The 18,401-nt window shown below is 40.2% G+C and overlaps 3 protein-coding genes across 4 annotated transcripts; 2 read left to right on the top strand and 1 right to left on the bottom strand.

The window, feature by feature from the left end:
* Nucleotides 1–3,412: 3,412 nt before the first annotated feature.
* mis18a (MIS18 kinetochore protein A) lies at nucleotides 3,413–4,387 on the bottom strand. The gene is made up of 2 exons (XM_010783099.1): nucleotides 3,799–4,387; nucleotides 3,413–3,483 (listed from the first exon to the last, which is right to left on the bottom strand). The coding sequence occupies exons 1-2, from the start codon at nucleotides 4,028–4,030 to the stop codon at nucleotides 3,413–3,415; spliced, it is 303 nt and encodes a 100-aa protein (XP_010781401.1). The 5' UTR covers nucleotides 4,031–4,387.
* A 162-nt stretch (nucleotides 4,388–4,549) lies between these two features.
* haus1 (HAUS augmin-like complex, subunit 1) lies at nucleotides 4,550–9,112 on the top strand. 2 transcript variants are annotated; one of them, XM_010783019.1, is made up of 9 exons: nucleotides 4,550–4,688; nucleotides 4,779–4,953; nucleotides 5,590–5,725; nucleotides 5,802–5,936; nucleotides 6,363–6,486; nucleotides 8,195–8,260; nucleotides 8,369–8,440; nucleotides 8,549–8,596; nucleotides 8,684–9,109. In XM_010783019.1, exons 1-9 carry the CDS (start codon nucleotides 4,668–4,670, stop codon nucleotides 8,729–8,731), a joined length of 825 nt encoding a protein of 274 aa, XP_010781321.1. In that variant the 5' UTR covers nucleotides 4,550–4,667; the 3' UTR covers nucleotides 8,732–9,109. The 2 variants fall into 2 exon arrangements, with proteins under 2 accessions (XP_010781321.1, XP_010781320.1); XM_010783018.1 differs by having other exon boundaries at nucleotides 4,561–4,683; nucleotides 8,684–9,112.
* Nucleotides 9,113–10,441: 1,329 nt separating this feature from the next.
* On the top strand, nucleotides 10,442–15,937 carry eva1c (eva-1 homolog C (C. elegans)). Its single transcript, XM_010783098.1, has 8 exons — nucleotides 10,442–10,849; nucleotides 12,015–12,214; nucleotides 12,763–12,886; nucleotides 13,106–13,258; nucleotides 14,126–14,269; nucleotides 14,829–14,906; nucleotides 14,994–15,098; nucleotides 15,909–15,937. The coding sequence occupies exons 1-8, from the start codon at nucleotides 10,759–10,761 to the stop codon at nucleotides 15,935–15,937; spliced, it is 924 nt and encodes a 307-aa protein (XP_010781400.1). The 5' UTR covers nucleotides 10,442–10,758.
* The last annotated feature ends 2,464 nt before the right edge of the window (nucleotides 15,938–18,401 follow it).

Raw genomic sequence — 18,401 nt, 5'->3', positions numbered from 1 at the left:
TTGGGGGGGAGGGCAACCCTTTAAGGAAGGCGCATGGGGGGCTACCTAAAGCCTTTGAGGGAACTTAAAAAAAAAAAAAAAAAGGGGGGGGGGTTGCTAAACCCCCTTTTGGAAAAAAAAAGCCCTGGGGGGGGGAAGCTTGGGGGAAACATTGGTAAAAAAAAAAACTGGGGCCAGGGGGCTGAACCCTTGGGGAGCCTTTTGGGAGGCTCCGGGGTTTCCCCAAAAAAAAAAAAGAAAAAGCGGGGAGACCTTCGGACCTAACAAGGGGGGGGGGAAGGGATTAAGGGGGACCCCCCCGGCACCCACGTTTTTTGGGAACCGGGGCTCCCGGGGGCTCCAAAGGTTTTCGTTTGACCCGGCGGGATAAAGGGGTTCCAAGGATTTTTCTACAGAAGGGTTTCTGGTGGTTTTACGGGGGAAAAAGGGGGCAAAATAACCAGCCCCTTTTTTTTATAACTTTTTCCTCTTTTTTTTCCGAGGGGGGGGGCAATTGTGTAATGGAGATTTTCCCCCTAGCTTCAAAAAAAAAAAGTCTGTTTTTTTTTATATAAGGGGACGAGGGGGGGGAAAAAAGCTTTTTGTTTGGAATTTAGTTTAGGGTTTCTTCCAATTTTTTGGCAGACTAGGGGAAAATTTTTAGTTAAAAAATTTAAATTTCTTAAGTCGGTGGGGGGGCATTGGGGTTTTGCTTTTCCCCGTGTTATTCACCCGATTTTTTTGAAAATTTTTTAGACAGGGGGGGGGGTTTTTTAAAAAACCGGGGGGGTTTACGAAAAATTTTTTCAAATTTTTTTCGGGTACCCCACGGGGGAAAGTTGACGCCCCCCCGGGGAAAAATTTAGAAATAAAAACCCCCCTATTTTCGTTTTTTACAAAATTTGGGTAAGGGGGGTGTTGAAATTATTTATTAACCCCCATCCGGGGGCAGTGGCCCGGACCCTTTGTTAACGGGTTAACCCAAGGTCTGTGGGAAAAAAAGGGAAAGGAATTTGCTGAACCCAAATAGGAACAAAAAAAAAAAAAAATTAACCTTAGGAGGTGGAACGAAAAAAAAAAAATTTTATTGGTTAAGGTTAAAAAAAATGGTTTTGGGGGCAAAATGTCTCGAAAAAAAACCCCAAACGGGGGAAATAGTCGGGTCCCCCCAAAAAAAAAAGGGGGGATTTTTTTTGGGGTTACAAATTGGATAAACAATCCCCATTATCCAAATTTTAAAATAAAAGGGTAGGTAGATAAAGGAAAACCAGGGGGTAATATCCACTTTTACACAACCAAAAAAAAATGTTGGGAAAACGGGAAGGGGGGGAACAAAACAAGGGTGGGGGGGTAATTGGAAAAAGGGGCCATTTTCAAAAAAAGGAAGGTTTTTTAATTCTTCAGGTTTTTGCTAGGGGGAAAAAATAAAAAATGGGAAAATAGGTTTTAATTTTCACCCCGGGTTTTTTTTTAACTTTTTTGGAAAAATGGTTATTCTTTTTTTTATAACCCGTTATTTGGTTTTTATAATTAAGGTTTAAAAATGGGGAAAAAAAAAAATTTTTTTCCCCATTTTTTTGGAGTTTTTTTTCAAAAAAATTTAATTATCAAAAATGGTGGTTATTTTAAATTTTCCCCAAGGTATACATAAAAATTGTTATATTTAAATTTTAAAATTTATAATCAATTTTTTTATTTCGGAAAAAAAAAAAAAAAAAATTAATTAAACACATTATCGTTTTTTTGGGGAAAATCAAAAAAGTAAATTGGGTCTAAAAATTCAAAATGTTGTTACCCTGGGGTTCCCTTTTTTTTATTTTTCCGTTACAAATCTCCCCTTCGGAACGGGGAAAAATGTAAACAAAGGTTGGTTGGTAATAAGGGTTGCTTCTAAAAAAAATTTTTTTAAATTTTTATCTTCTTCTCTGGGTAAATATTATAATACTCCTCTCTCTCTCTTGTATTGACCTGGATACCTGAAAAATAAACCTTGGTGTATATATGTATAAATGTAATATATCTCTATATATAAAAACTTGGGATAAAGTGCTCTGGAGGCGCTTTGTGTTCCATTTTTACCCCTTAAAAATCTGGGGGGAAAAATGCCCTGAAGGTTGAGGCCTTGGTGAGGGGAAACCCCCCAAAACTGAAACCCGGGAAAAAAAACCCCTTGGGGAATGGGGGCTGAGGGAGGGGGGATCCAACCCCCTGAGGCCCTTTTTGGGAAACCCCTAAAAAGGCCTTTAGCTTCTCAAACCACCCTTGGACCTTTCCTCACCCCCCTTGTTACCCTAAAAGGGGGCACCCCTTAACCCCAACCCTTTTGAAATTTTGAAATTTTGTTTGTTGACTTAAATTTATCCTTTTCTTGGGGGGGAAAAAAAAAACTTTTCCTTTGTTTAACCAACCCCCCAAAACAAAAAAAACAAAAAAAAATTTTTACCCGGGTTTGGGGGCCCTTCTTATGAAAACAACCCCTTAATTTTGGGGGGGAAAACAGGGTGGGAACAAGGGAAAAAAAAAAAAAAAAAAAAAATAGGAGGGGAAGGAAGGGTCAGGGGGAAAGGCAAAGGCCCATCTAAATAAGGAGGAAAAAACGCGAGAATTCACGAGTCCAAGTCCGAGTCGTGTCAATCAGTGCGCGAGTCCGAGTCGAGTCATGAAAATCGGCACTCGAGTCCGAGTCCAGGACTCTAATACTCCATCTCAGCCTATTATACTGTTTTTTATCAATATATCTAGATATATATATATATATACACATGTCTGTATATATCTCAGATATATACAGACATGTCTCTGAAGTGTTCCAAACACCAAACAGATCATTGCAGCATCCCATAATCCCCTCTGTTTCAGCCCTGTTTCCAAAGTGCTGATTCTCTGTCGGTTACTTTAGATGAAAATAAGGAGCCACTCCCCACGCCCCTCTGAGAGATATTTGGTTAAAAAGAACACAATGGTGCTCTCGGAGGAGATTCAGGTGATAAGGTGGGGGGGCGGGGTTACCTTGGTTGGTGATTGGCTAATGGTGGCACAAGCCAACAAATCGTTATGACATCATAAAGTGGCAAACATTTTTTTATATAAATGATCAGGAGAAAAAGAGAATATTTTTTCCTGAAACTTTCAGAATCTCTTTACACAGATGGGACACATGTTTATGTATAAAATACATGAAAATGTGGATTTTGCATAATAGGTGACCTTTAAAATGTCCTTTCCATTTTGTAACCCTATTATAAAAAGGTATGTTTGAACTGTTAACACTATATGATTATGGGCCACGAAGTATTTTGGTTGTGGGAAGGTAATATTGACGAGTTATTTTTGAATCATCCTCCAAAAACAAGTCTCCCTTATTTTTTTCTGGACGAGGATAGACAAAGCTTTTTAAATGTTTATTTTTATTTTGTATTTACTTTATTCCTTCTTACCAGGGAGACTTTTTGCTCACTTCATGCAGGCGAGTGTCTTCTCCAACCACGACGTTGTCAGTGACCCCTAGGACCAAAACATCACAACCATGTCAGCACAAAACGCAGCATTGTATTCATAATGTAAAATCGATATGTTTATTTTCCCAACCTTAACAACTGCATTTGAACGCAGCATTGTAATAGACTTCCTAAAACTGCACCAATGAGCTTGCTAACGTCCAAGTTAACAGTTGAAGTGATGGATAAGATGTTACGTACGTATATGTTGTTTGGGCAGTTTGAAAAACCTTTCACCCGAATATTTAGTTGGTTAACTGTAACGTTATAATGTGAACCAACACAAAAAGGAATAAAATAAGCAGGCTAACCCCATACTCACGCTTCAATCTTATCTGGTTGTGTCCTTCTTCAGACGCTTCAGACCCATCCCAGGACATTGAATCCCCGACAGGCAGCTTGCACTTCCCGCAGATGAAGACCGCATGTCCGTCGTCTTCCTCCACTGAATGGGCAAACAACTTTTCCTCGACCGCAGTGGAGTCTATGCTGGACTCAAACGTTGTATTTATAAATGTCTGGCGGTGTTTATACGAATTCACTTTTGACGCCATGTCTACTATTTTCTCAAAATGAAGCTGTTTTGAACTTACGCGGTAACGTGGTTGAAAAAAAGTGGAGTGCGACGATCCTTTATCGCGAGATGATAACTTATGTGTACTTCCGCGTTCGTCTGATAGTGAAGAACCAACCTTGACGAATTGTGCTTTTGGAAAGCTAACAATCTGAAAGTGTGCCCAGTGTTTCCTGGTGTTGTCCGTACTGGCTAATAAAAAACATGTTTCCAAATTGTTGTGATATATTTGTCAGTGTGATAATCCCTAAATGGAGCTTTTCCATTTCAGGAGAACCGACGTTAACCATCTTGATATGCTTCTTATCTTTGGGAAACGTGAACCGGAAAAACTTTGCCAAGAGCGAAAACTTGATTGTTTTGTATTAACCCATTTCGTCATATTTTTGCTTTTATTTATTCAACTTGTCAATCTTTAATATTCCTTTAAAAAGTGTGAATCATTATTGTCACCAAAAGTAGCTAGGACATTTTATCAAATTCTCATTGGCTGGTGAACCGGAAGTTATTCGAACGGTTGACCGGGCGCGAAAGCTGAAACTTGTTTTAAGGCTGCATTTTTTTTTTAATACGTTTTATGAAGCGAACAAGTTGATGTGGTCACCCTTTCATTCGTCATGTGTGAAAAGATCAGTAAGGTAGTGTTCAGTGTATTACTACCATGAGCAAGTTAACTTTAGTGATGTTTTGTTTACCATTGTGTGTCATGCTTCATGTCTTGTCCTCAGGTGAACAGCTGGCTCAGCGAGGTGTTTGGAGATCAGCCGGTGCCTCACTTTGAGGTGAACACCAGGACCGTGGACATCCTGTTCCAGCTGGCTCAGTCCAGTGAAGCCCGGTGCAGAGACACAGCTCTCCTCTCGGAAGACCTCAAACAGAAAGCATCAGAGTATCAGGCTGAAGGTGAGGAACAACAGACACAGCTGAATTAAAAACAGTGACATTTAGCTTTTTTGGCACATGTTGTTACCTAGATCTCAGCAATTATTGTAGTGATTACAATGTTTTCTTATTACAAAGATTAATGGCCACAGCCAAAAGACCCAACTTGTAATAAACCTTTAATTTGTGTTAAATGGCTACTTTAAAAAAAAAAAAGAATTACCAAGTTTCAAGGCTTGTGTCATTTGCACATTAGCTACAGTGTAGATGTGACACACTTAGGTCACAGGCTCCTCCAAATGTGCAACATATATATAAGATATAGAACAAATAAAACCGATAAAATAGTGCAAGAGAAGTATGTACTTATCTATTTTGTTTTCTACCTATTGTGTTTTTTATTATTGATAATGTGTGCCTACTTTGGTATTTTTTTAATATGTATGTTGATACTCTTTACTTCATCCGTTATCCTTTGTCCGTTAATTCTGCTGTTATAATAACGTAAATGTCCCTGTTGAGGGAAAAATGAAGGAATTCTAATTGCGAAACATGCTTCCCTTTGACTGTATTCAGGTTAGATGGTCCATTAATTAAAAGCACAAGGACTCCACGTCATTATTTTTCACAGATCTCAACTGTGTTTCCTCCTCCCAGGTGCTCATATCCGTGATGTTCTTCTACAAGGCGTAGGTCTTTCCTGTTCAAGCGTCTCAAAGCCCGCTTCTGACTACTTGTCTGCTTTAGTGGACAATGCCATGGTGCTTGGAGTCAGAGACACATCACTAAGCAGGTGAAATGGGTTTTTTGCGCAGTAGTTTTTCAGGTGAAAGAGAGATTTAACAGTTTGTATTTGATGTCTTGTCTAGCTTCATGCCAGCTGTAAACAACCTCACCAATGAACTCCTGGAAGAAGAGAAGTCCAACAGGAGACTTGAGAGGGAACTCAGAGCCCTCAGGAAGAGACTAGGGACCACTCTGGTGCTGCGGAGCAACCTACAAGAGTAAGATAAGATAGGACTTAATTCATCCCGAAGGAAATTGTTGTGCCAGAGATACACAAATAGCAGCAGCACAATAATAATAAAAGTGTAAAAAGAGCAATTCAATAACTACAGGAAACACAGACGGTCACATAATTCATGTAAATATTCTAGTAGTGCAAAAACCGTAGTGGTAGTTACGTAATTGCACGTTATTTATCGAACATTATTAATAATAATAATATTGCACGTTATATAGCAGAGTGTCTTGTAATGATGGTAATGGTATTTATATTGCACATAGTGGTGGTGTGTCATTTCTCAGTTCCCTTTACTGAAGGGTGAAGAAGGTTTAAGAACTAAATACAGAGGATATTCTTACTAAAAACAAACACAGAGACATTGCTGCTGTATGTCATTGTAATCTGTGTTTTTAATTGTCTTCAGGGATGTCAACCAAACGATCAAATACCAGTCAGTGGAGAGCGCCAAAGCAGAGGAAAGAATGCTCAACATGGATTTTGTGAGGGCAAAGACTAAAGAGCTCAGCAGCAGACGGGAGAGGGCAGAGGTACGCTGTGGGGTTTCAATCTTATCTGCATGAGCTGCATAATGCATTGTGGTGCTAAGTCAACGAACAGTATACTACTATTGAAAAGGATAAGATGGATAGATACTTTATTGGTAAATCATTTCGTGTGTTCAGACTTTATAATACAATACTTAAAATACTGGGGGGGGGAAGTAGAAAATGCAAATAATTCTAAAAATATATAAGAGTTTTTACATTTCTAGCTGTTTTGCTTCAAATCTTAATACCTAAGTGGAAGGTTTGCTCTGGTTAAGCCAATTTGTACTAATGGAAACTTGCTATTAGGGTTGCAAAGGGGCGGAACATTTCCGGTACATTTCCATGGGAAGTTAAGCTTGGGAATTTTGGAAATATTCCATATTGAAAACCTTCCATGGGAATTTATGGGAATTAACTTGGAATTGAGGTTAATGTAATCTAATTGCATCATATCCAAGCATAAATATAAAGTTTATAAACATTTCGTTTTGTCATAAGAAGACATCCATGCAAAATGATACAATTAAAAAAAAACATGACATTTCAACAGATTGATTTGTAAGTAGAACAGACGTTTTTATTATTTTATTGAACAATCATTTGTTTCATTGAAGAACAAAAACATGAATGTTGAGTTAAATATTACTCATCCCCCCCAACACCACTCAATCAAATGCACCCCCCATCCAAAAATCCCCACAAGAAATCATGTGTGCATGTGATGGAGGAATGCACAGTGCCTGTAGGGGGTGTGGTCTCAATAGCCATGCAGTAAGCAGTGTGCTATGTGCATGTGATGGAGGAATGGCATGGATATTCAAGTGTGCTTGAATGGCATCTGTTTGTTTTATACTTTCCCCAACTATATTTAGCCAACCATCAATTTAGAAAATTCCCAGTTTATTCCCTTAAATTCCCGTTTATTCCCATGGAAAGTTTCCATCTTTGAAAATTCCTTGAAAAGGTTTAAATGAGTTGTCTCCTTAGAGAAAATGACAATTAACTCAAGCCAATTGAATTCCAATGATAACATGTAGAGTGGTGAAAGGGCATTTTGAAAACTCTCTTCCCTAGCATTGGGAGAGCAGTAAACTTTAGGATGCTAAAAATTGAATGTCAGTGTTCATGTGTTCATCTATACTCAACCAGTGGGCCTTACAGCGCCATCTAGTGGGCAATAGAGATACATAAATGGCCAGATGGTATGATAGAATACTTTTTTAATGAAATGTGCTCAGGGTTTGACGAAAAGAAAAACTAACTTCTATTACCAGTTACATTTGAACATCAACATGCCAGCTTTTTTTGTTTCAATCACGAGTGGGCCTTCAGCTGCAAAAGGTTGAGAAACGTGGTCATAGCATATTTTCATTTGTAGAATTATTGTTTCAAAGCTTAATCATGTTGCAAAATACCAAATGTGCCGAGTTGGCTGTTTGAAATAGCAAATAACTCCCTGGCCCACACAGTCCTTTTCACTATTTTTGGATAATAAATACCGACTGTAGTGTGACCCGGGTATAAAGAGGGCATCACGTTACTGCCTCTGGTTCAGAGCGCAGAGATGATGCTGCGGACGAGTCCAACAGTTAACGCCCTCGGGATCATTGTCAGGAAACACCGGATGTTTTGAATATCACAGCGGGGGTGACGGAGCTCAGTGTGTGAGCCTCTCTGGATGTTTGATTCTCTTCTCTCCTTCCTTCAGGCTCAGCTGGTATCCAGGAACATGAACAAGTCTCTCACCCACCAGGCTATTGTGCAGCTCTCTGAGGTAACTTCAGCTGTTACGTGTCAACACAGTGCAGCTCCATGGCGATGAGAAGCTAAAACGTTCTGCTTTCAGGGTTTGTAATGCGTGGTCTTATCTTTCTCTCTGTAGGAAGCCACAGCCCTGAAACAAGAAATAATCCCATTGAAGAACAAACTGAAGCCTTACATGGACTTAAGCCCGGTAAAAAAGCCTGGTGTTTTTCTTGTTACAGTTCAACAAATAGATATATCGAAACAACTTGATTGTCTGTATTTAACTTTATGTTCTTACCTTTCTAATCCACAACAGAGCCCATCTCTTGCTCAAGTGAAAATCGAAGAAGCAAAAAGAGAATTGGTGAGTATCGTAATAGTTTATTTAAAGATGGAGGAGAGGTGCTGGCTTTCTCTTTATTTTAATTCCAATGTGTTTCCTCAATTACAGGCTGCAATTGGTTCCCAACTTCAGATGAATATTGATTTAGAGTTATGATGTTTTTAATGTTAAAGGTTTTACTGTGTTTAAAAAAAGAATAAAGTCATTGTTTCTACGTGTGCCTCTTTCGCTCTTTGTAATGTGTTTCACTTGCCAATGTGTCTCAAACTAATCACATGACTGTCTGCCTCTCTTGAAGGTTGTAAGTGAATAAATTAACCTCCATAGACAGGAAATGTGGTTACTTTGAAGGAATTGTGCTTTAATAAAGAACTTACTGTATTTGGATGACAAATTTAAGTTGAAAGTTTTAATTATGATTCCTCTTTTTTTTCGTTTGACCGATTTGGTTTCTCTCCCCCTCTTCCTGTTTATTACAAAACATCATTAACAATAATCAAATGTTTTGTTTTCATTTTCTACTATCTGATTTCTGATTGTGGCGGTGTGACTTAACATGGGAACATTTTTCTTTTATCCAAGTTTGTTTGTAAGACAATTTATAAATCTCTTTGCCTAAACATATTTTTGCATTTCTTTAGTGTGTTCAAATTAGCATTTTAAAGGAATGATATGTTTGCAATATATTTTAGATTGTCTTCTATACCAATATCTTAATGTGCCTTATTGGTACATGTCAAGACATATTGTTTATTCAAAATGTAGATTGTTGTCATGATCCATACAATTGGACAAAAATCCATACGTTTTTTTTAACTGGGTTAACATTAGACTGCAAATGTCAGGACTTTTTCACAAAAAGCACAAGACATGCATCTAATAATGATGTGCTGGATCTTTTCTTTAAAAACAAAGTGCAGGAAACTTCTTCTTTTTTCAGTTTGACAGCAAAATTCCACAGGCTTTGGAGGGTTAACAGCACATGAAAGGGGGTTTGGAGCCACTCCCTGGGTGCCTAAAGCTAAAGTAGAGAGAATGGGAGTGACTAGGGGGCCTGTTGTCCCGTTTGTATGCTAAATATCACCTCAGTTCCTCCCCCTGCCAGTCTTCCCCCTGAGGAGCTGAGCGCGGGGGCCAACGTCTCCGTCAGTTTGACTGTTGTAGGTCTGCGCCTCAGTCTGACATGTCGAGTGACCGGTTACCATGGTGGGGGTCATGGATGTGGGCCCGGGAGCAATTTACACAGTAGGCCCCCTGCTTCATTCAAAGGCACGACGGATAGGCCATCAATACTTTATAAAAGGAATCAAAATGCAACTCCACTGAACTTAACTTGGGACACAGAGATAACGCATAATTAACAGTTTGACTTGTTTTTATCAATGGCACTATTTTTGGATTAAAGGGTTGCCATCTTGCTGTAACAGTATTTGTTCTTTCTGTTTCAGGAATAAAACTTTCTATATATATATATGACTGTTTATACTTAAATATCCACAGCTTTTTGTTCATTAGCACATGTTAAAATTAAACAACGGCATGTAAATACATTACAAATAAATATGTAGAGACAGTTTAAAAAAAAGACCCAAATGGCTACATAATGACCTCCACCTAAATATAATTAACCAATGCACAAAGAAGTTGGCTGTATAGGCCTGTCAGTCTGTGAAAGAAGGGAAGGAAACACACACAATCCTCACAGAATGAAAGCGCCACAATCCAGAAGGTAAACATGTGCCTCATGGGGGGAAAAAATAAAAAAGGTCTTTGTCAGTGCGTCATACCATGGACTGTGTCGCGCCTCTTCCCTTTAAAATAGTTGTATCTGCCACGCCCACACCATAATTCCCACTCAGCTGCTACTGTAAATTCTCCCAGTGTCCACATGAGTCCATACACACAATGTGCGGGTTTGAACAGTAGCAGACTGGAGTATCACTACGCATTGGATTAACCCCGCGTCACTTTTGACCAACTTGTTGCGCAGCAGCTATTTCTAACCTCGCGCTGGGCTTCATTTTCTGTCCAGCAAGAGTCAAGACGGATGGAAGAAGCGGTGGCTTTAAACCTTACGTTTTATAATGCGTATGCTACAAGAAGAGGACGCTTTTGTATGGATTGTAATGAAGTCCTGCAGCCCTCAGTGAATGTTTGAGTGTCTTTAATATGATCAGAGAGTCATGAGCGGCGGAGCAGAATGGAGCCTCAGCCTCTTCTACCTGACTCTGCTCCTGGGGACCAGACGCATGACGGGACTGGCTGACTTCTCAAGTAAGAGACGATGAGGAGGATGATGAGGATGGGGGTGCAGTGGAAGGGAGAAGAGCATACTTGAGGATAGTTTTGGTTAAAGACAGTGGTGTAACTTAGTACATTGAATCAAGTACTGTACTAGAGGAGTTTGTTATTTAATTGAGTATTTTAATAATTTCTACTTTTTACTTCTTCCCCACTACATTTATTTAATACCTTTAGTTATTGTTGATTGATTTGATATGTTAAACACTCAAATAAGACTTTAGTTATGCCTGGAATAACATTGAACATCTACCCTGCAGTATACAAAACTAGCTGCACCATCTTTGATAAACATATTCAAAATATATATGAAATGTTGTACATGATCTGAGAACTTCTCCCAGAACTGTTGAAAGATCACATGAACCCTTCTGTTATAAAAAAAGACTACATTGATGTAGTGAAACATATTTGCATAATGTCATCGATAAGTGTTTTTAAATAGCCTGTACACTTTGTCCCAAAAATCCCACTTGAGTTTTGGCATTGGACCGCACACATGTAAAAGAGACATTGACTCATTGAGAGGAGTAACGTTTTGTTTTGCTTAGAAACTGACAACAATGCTTGAGATCAGCTATCCTCAGCAATGATCTATGCAGATAATGGTTTTCCAGCATTTGGTCTATCAACTGTCCATCTAGTCTAATTCAAGAATCATTTTCTCTGATAATGTAAAGGTTTCAAGATTTGTGACTTTGAATACAAGGTAACTCAATCACATCTGCACAGAACAAAGGTGCGTCGTAGGTTGAATGCCAGTTGGCGTTGTTAGCCACCCAGGAGAAAAGATCTGGCAGTCAGCACTTTGATATGTGAGTTTTCAAAGCAACGTGAGACAACTAACAGAGCTCCAAAGAGGCCAAACAAATCGAGAAAAAAAAATGCAACAAACAAGAAAGTCTCTTGTATTGGCTAAGCTTCAAAATGTATGATACATCTTTTCCCTTTAAGTAAATCTTTTTTCAAAGATATCTTCAAGTTATTATTAAGCTTCAGAAAGCTCTCTTCAGAGCCACAGAGTACGTTAAACCACTATTTCCACAAGCTGTAAGTAAATGGAACTTCATGGTGGAGGGTCCCCTTAATGCATGTTTCCATGTGCATTCCAGTCTAACCCATCTCTTTTGTGCGACAGATTACCTGTCCAGGATCATCACCAGTCATTCTGTCCAGGCATGTGATGGACAGCCACTGCGTCTCCACTGTCCTCGTCACTCCACCATCTCCATTCAGACTGCGTTCTACGGGAGTGGGGACGCCAAGCTGTGTAGAGCAGACCCAGACCCCCCGCTCAGAGCCCACAACCACAGCTGCTCTGCTTTCACTGCTCTACAGGTGCATTTTATGTGTTGGACATACAGCCCTGTTTACCCTCAGTGGTTTAATCGTGTAGGTGTTTTCTCAAAGTATGTGTTTAATTTAGTAGAGACTACCCTTAGATGAAAGGCCAACCAACTATCTTCCATAGTCCATCAGCCATCATTGTTTTTGCATTGGATTTGCACTGTGGATTGTAACATAAATCTGTTAAGTGCCCCGATAAACATTCCTGTTTGTCATCTTGCAATCTACTTATTTATATAGATAGTTATCACCGCAATAAATTGTATTTAATTTACATTACGTAAATTATTTAATTTAATATTCTGTTCTTGTACATATCATATTCTATTTACATGTATATAGACTTCTTGCACTATTTTTTATTTTTGTATTTTATTATATACGTTGCATTGTTGGAGGAGCTCAGGTCAGAAGCATTTCATTGCCAACTCTACACTGTAGCGTATGTGCATACGAAAACAAAACGTTTGAGTTTAATTACATCTGAATACATCCTGTGTGCTGGTAAATGCTGACTCTCCCTGGTGTATCCCGTGCAGAAGATGCTGTCTGAGTGTCAGAGCCACAGAGATTGCCATCTGCCTGTCAACCACCTGCTGTTTGGGAAGGACCCCTGCCCTGGCACTACCAAATACCTCCATGTGGACTACAAGTGTAAACCAAGTGAGTCCAGCAGCTCTATTCCCATTTTCCTAAACCTTTTTGTTATCGTAGAATCGCTTCCTGGTGAACTTTGAGTTTCTTTCATACATCTACGGGTGGATGAGCATGAAATGGCTACACAGCTGTGCAACAAAAAGTTCACCCCTCCCTAACCCTAACCTCTCCCCCTGCATTCACTGCCTTCAACTCTTCATCTTTGTTGTTTTTCCACTTGCGCAGCTGAACACAAAAGACACGTGGTGTGTGAGGGGGAGACCATGATCCTGCGCTGTAAGCGCCCAAAGGTTCTGATCGTCTACGCAGCTGTTTTTGGGAGAAGTCTGGGCCAGATTTACACCTGCCCTTCACACCTGACAAGACCACCCTCATTTGGTGAGTCAACGAGATACTCAGTGTTCTGATAGACATTTTTACAGTGATAGGAAATCACAGGTGTTACATTAAAACTGTCTCTGTGTAAGAAGAGGTAAATAAAGTGTCCCTGTAAGCCTTATCAGTGTTGTGGCAGTGAGTAAACATGCACAATACCAGGGCCCTGAAACTAAAGCAGTCCAATGGAATTCCGCCATCATTTCATTTGAATGTTTACAACTTTATCGACTGTGAAGTGCCAAGAAGTCTTCTGTGAAAAAGGTCCCTGGCAGACGGACACATGGGGAAAAGTCCCGTGGGAGAAATCAGCCCCAATCTGTTTACTTGCATTAAAAACAAAAAGTAGGGATCTTTGGATAATTAAAGAGAAATACAAGCAATAATGTATAGTCTGTTTTTTCACATCATACCGAAATTCCATTGCAGGGGTCGATAATAAACTCAGTAATGATTGCATTGTTTGAGTGTGCTATTTTTATATTTATTTGTGCTTTCACTTGTAGCAGTCATTGTCTGCTGTGAAAAAATACTTATGAGAGAGGATATGAGAGAAAGGCCAGATTTCATTGTCAATTGTTAGTTTTTCCAAACTATAAAAACTTTACACTGATATAAAACAATGCTTTAAGTACGTTTTCTGAACATTGGATGTTTTAGAATGAGCAAACTCAACATTTAACTATCATAGATTTATTGAGTTATCAATTTCTTGCAGTCAAAAAAAGAAAATGTCATAGTTGTTGAGCTACAACCAAAACATTGATTTAGTGTTTCAGCTATTGCAACTGACACATGCACACACACACTGACACTGTGTTCCTAAGTCAGTAACTTTCTCCCTAAGTTCCTCTCTGCTGTTCCCTACAGAGTGTCTGAACCACGAGGCTGTGCACTCGGTGTCTACGTCCTGCTACAGCAAACACAAGTGTGCTGTTGTTGTCAGCAACCAGACCTTCAGGGACCCCTGCTTCCCCGGAACCAGGAAGTACCTCAGCGTGGTCTATTCCTGTGGTAGGAGTCTTTCTACCTCCCCATTCACATGACACAATTGCAGGCCTGATGAGGAATTAGAGAGAGCTGTCGAAATATGAAAAGGCTTTTGTGATATTTTTCTATACATAGCTCAAGTCATGTCAGCACTTATTGACAGTTATGTTGTAACTTCCTATCAAGGACCCTTATCTGCTGTTATTATCAAATCACACCCAACAACATGGTAGTGGGAATAGTACACTGAGCTCAGATGTGCGTGTTAAGGCTGGCATCCTGGTAAACTTCCTGCATTTGGCACAAATGCCAGTGAGGTCATGCCGAAACATTGTTCGTATCAAAGTTGGAGATTTTTCAATTCAGCCTGGATGACAGAATGATTCCGTCAGGCTCCATCTAGCACAGAAGAACAATGTGTGTTAACCTTGTAGACCGGTTATCACCATGATTCTCAGCCAGGTTTGTGCAAAAGTGGAATACTGAGAATAACTTTCTGTAGATTCGCCCGTAGCCTGCACAGTCACAGAACCTGCATCAATTTGTTCACAACAATATAAAACTCTTCTGTCTTTCCTTCCAGTAGTACCACAGACTTTACTAAGAGAGGCAGACCCTGACATATTCAGCTCTACCTCATCTCCTGTGGACACAGAAAAAGGTATAGCCATATCATGCCATCTCTTGCAATTCTAGGTTTTTTAAAATGTGCTTTTATCTCACATTTTGATTCAAACGATTACAACAGTTGCTCCTGGAGATCTGAGGAAGCCTTTTCCAAAAGAGTCAAGAAGGCCAGACAACTCAGGAGCCATTATGAGCAACTCTCTCCTGACCTACACCTACATCAAAGGTAAAGGTTACTCAGAAACCAGCATGTACTCCTTAAAGGTCTCCTATTATACTCTTTTTCATCAATATATTATAGTTCTCAGTTGAACATGTCTCTGAAGTGTTGTGTGGCTCCAAACACCAAACAGATCGTTGCGGCATTACCCATAATCCCCTGTGTTTCAGCCCTGTTTCAAAAGTGCTGATTCTGTCTGTTACTTTAGATGAAAATAAGGAGCCAGTCCCCACGCCCCTCTGAGAGAGATTTGGTTAAAAAGAACACAATCGCGTTCACACCGCAGTACTTTTCCCACTTTAGTTCCGCGATAGTTCTGAAATGTCGCGTTCACACCAAAAAGAGCCGTGACTAAAATGAGTTAATCAGAACCTTTTTTACCCCCTTTTCCATCCCTGCTAGAGAGCAGGTACTTTCGTGGGAGAAAAAGGTTCCTATGTCTGATTGGCTGGGCGGTATGCAAACCACGCTTTAAACTCCCAAAAAGTGTTGTGAAGCCGCCATTTTATTATCCTCACATTAGCATTAGCTCAGCGCAGAAACGCAGAGAGACTTACTTATGGCAACACAAAAGAAAACATGGGAGCGGTGGAGATGAGGAGGTGTCGGTGTTCTGGCGATACACTCGGAAGGCTTCAGTAGAAGCTGCTGGGAGTCCCAGCAGCTTCTACTGAAGCCAGTCCCTAACTCCGCGGACTTCCGGCCGGGGACTTCGGGTGGCAGTATACGCCGTGAAGTTGTTTGCGGCCTCCAAGTAAACCCAAAGCAGAAGAAGAAGTGACGTCAGAGGCTTAATTTGCCCAATCCTTCCCCCAGGAACTTATTCCGGTGTGAACNTCGGTTAGAGAGTCTGACCATCATTCAGCCTGGGACGCTACAATTATTATAGTGAATGTTTAAATTCTATCAATAAAGATTAAGCCCCAGAAAGCACATGGCTACATGTGCTTTCTGGGGCTTAATCTTTATTGATAGAATTTAAACATTCACTATAATAATTGTAGCGTCCCAGGCTGAATGATGGTCAGACTCTCTAACCGATGGTATCTGTTTATTGATCTCCCTTGCTTTTATACAATCATTACCAACGTAAGAGCTTGTGCCCTTATCAGCCAGGTTCTAAAAAACCAATGTAACTATTTAGTATGTTAATTTATTCATCATCTATCTGTCATTATAGTATGTGTGTTTACACTGCTCTGTTGTCCATTAACTTCCGGTAAAAGTTCCTTCAAAATAAGAGTCACGATCTTATTACTATCAAAATAAAAGTGCAAAATGAAAACTTTACCATAAGAAAATATTGGCATACAAATATAATCAATTCTTTAAAAGGTAACTCATTTTAAATATAGTTACACATATTAAAGGTCATTTACAATAATAATAATAATATTAATATTAGTAATAAGCTTTATATTTGTATAGCACCTAGTTCAATAGACAGATTAGTACAACATGACAGGATAAAAGCAATGTAGAGGAGCTGCTACATTTCAACACATATATCCACGAAGATTAATACANTGAAGGAGAAATTGGACAGGTGGGAAATGAAGGGAGCAGCAGGAAGCAGCGAGGAAGAAAGAAGGGTGGAGTGCAGATAATTGGAAAGGGGGAACAGGGAAGAAGAGTGACGAAGCCCAAAGGGGAAGCAGTCAGGCGTGGATGGGTATGACGGGGGGAGAGAGAGGGGGAGAAGGGGAGACAGGTCAGTGAGTGTACAAGATGAAGCACCCAAACAAGTGTCTAGGAGTCAGACAGACAGACAGAAAGGCAGACAGACAGACAGAAAGGCAGACAGACAGACAGACAGGACAGACAGGACAGACAGAGAAACAGGCAGACAGACAGAAAGGCAGAGAGACAGGACAGACAGAGAGACAGGACAGACAGAGAGACAGACAGTCAAACAGAACAGACAGAGAGACAGACAGGCAGACAGACAGAGAGACAGGACAGACAGATAGAGAGACAGACGGTCAGACAGACAGGACAGACAGAGAGAGAGACAGACAGAGAGACAGGCAGACAGAGAGACAGGCAGACAGACAGTCAGAAAGACAGACAGGCAGGCAGACAGACAGTCAGACAGACAGAGAGACAGGCAGACAGACAGACAGGCAGACAGACAGGAAGGCAGGCCGGCAGACAGACAGAGAGACAGACAGACAGTCAGACAGGCAGACAGGCAGGCAGGAAGGCAGGCAGACAGAGAGACAGAAAGACAGACAGACAGAAAGGCAGGCAGACAGAGAGACAGGCAGACAGACAGAGACAGGCAGGCAGGCAGGCAGGCAGACAGTCAGGCAGACAGACAGGCATGCAGACAGAGAGACAGACAGACAGAGAGACAGGCAGACAGACAGACAGACAGGCAGGCAGACAGAGAGACAGGCAGGCAGACAGGCAGACAGAGAGACAGGCAGGCAGACAGAGAGACAGACAGACAGGCAGACAGAGAGACAGGCAGACAGACAGACAGGCAGGAAGACAGACAGACAGAGGCAGACAGACAGACAGAGAGACAGACAGACAGACAGGCAGAGAGACAGACAGACAGAGAGACAGACAGACAGAGAGGCAGACAGAGAGACAGGCAGATAGACAGGCAGACAGACAGACAGGCAGACAGAGAGACAGACAGGCAGGCAGACAGAGAGACAGGCAGGCAGGCAGAATACATTAACGATGGCGGCACCTTTATCTGATACATTAGTAATAACCGAGGGCAAGGAGAGTCAGACTGGGTATCATTTAACATTTTGATAATATTCACAAAACCGCAGTCGCATCTACTGATTTCAAAACAACCTTACTTTAAGAAATGTATAAATGTTTTCAATTGGCAAAAGAAATAGGGCAGCAACTGTGATTTTCTTATAACTCTATCAAATGTCTGCAAACAGTTTTGGAAGTTAAATTGCTTGTTGAGAAACTATTTATGTACCAACAACACAAAAAAACTAAAAGGTATTTCAACTCGTTTATATTATAATATTTATATTAACTAGAAACGGTGACATTTGTACTCAACTGAGTAATAGTAGCATTTCCAAAACTGTTGTTGAATATTTCTTTGTTGAGAAAGTAATGGAAGACTATTAATCATTTCATCTCTTGTATTGTATATAAATGTCACAGGAGTATTATTATCGATGCTTTCTCAAATGAAAGAATCTAACATGTGTAAAACGCTTATCAGCAGCTTTCTGACTGACTGCTTTGATACTTGTTGCCACCGAAGCATTCCATTAGGCAAAAAAAAAAAATTGAATTTTATCCAATGACAATGCTGTTACATTATTT

This window comes from Notothenia coriiceps, unplaced genomic scaffold (genome assembly GCF_000735185.1).
Source record: "Notothenia coriiceps isolate Sejong01 unplaced genomic scaffold, NC01 NC01_scaffold00024668, whole genome shotgun sequence".
Taxonomy (NCBI): domain Eukaryota; kingdom Metazoa; phylum Chordata; class Actinopteri; order Perciformes; family Nototheniidae; genus Notothenia; species Notothenia coriiceps.
Note: the sequence above shows the minus strand (reverse complement) of the source record. Positions and strands in the feature narration are given on the sequence as shown.

Excerpts from the sequence above, each read along its gene's own strand:
- mis18a (XM_010783099.1), bottom strand. The coding sequence starts at position 4,030 with ATGGCGTCAAAAGTGAATTCGTATAAACACCGCCAGACATTTATAAAT. Across the intron at positions 3,484-3,798 it reads CAACCAGATAAGATTGAAGC|GGGTCACTGACAACGTCGTG; the intron begins GTGAGTATGGGG and ends TTTTGGTCCTAG.
- haus1 (XM_010783018.1), top strand. The coding sequence starts at position 4,645 with ATGTGGTCACCCTTTCATTCGTCATGTGTGAAAAGATCA. Across the intron at positions 8,261-8,368 it reads CTATTGTGCAGCTCTCTGAG|GAAGCCACAGCCCTGAAACA; the intron begins GTAACTTCAGCT and ends TTCTCTCTGTAG. Across the intron at positions 8,441-8,548 it reads CTTACATGGACTTAAGCCCG|AGCCCATCTCTTGCTCAAGT; the intron begins GTAAAAAAGCCT and ends AATCCACAACAG.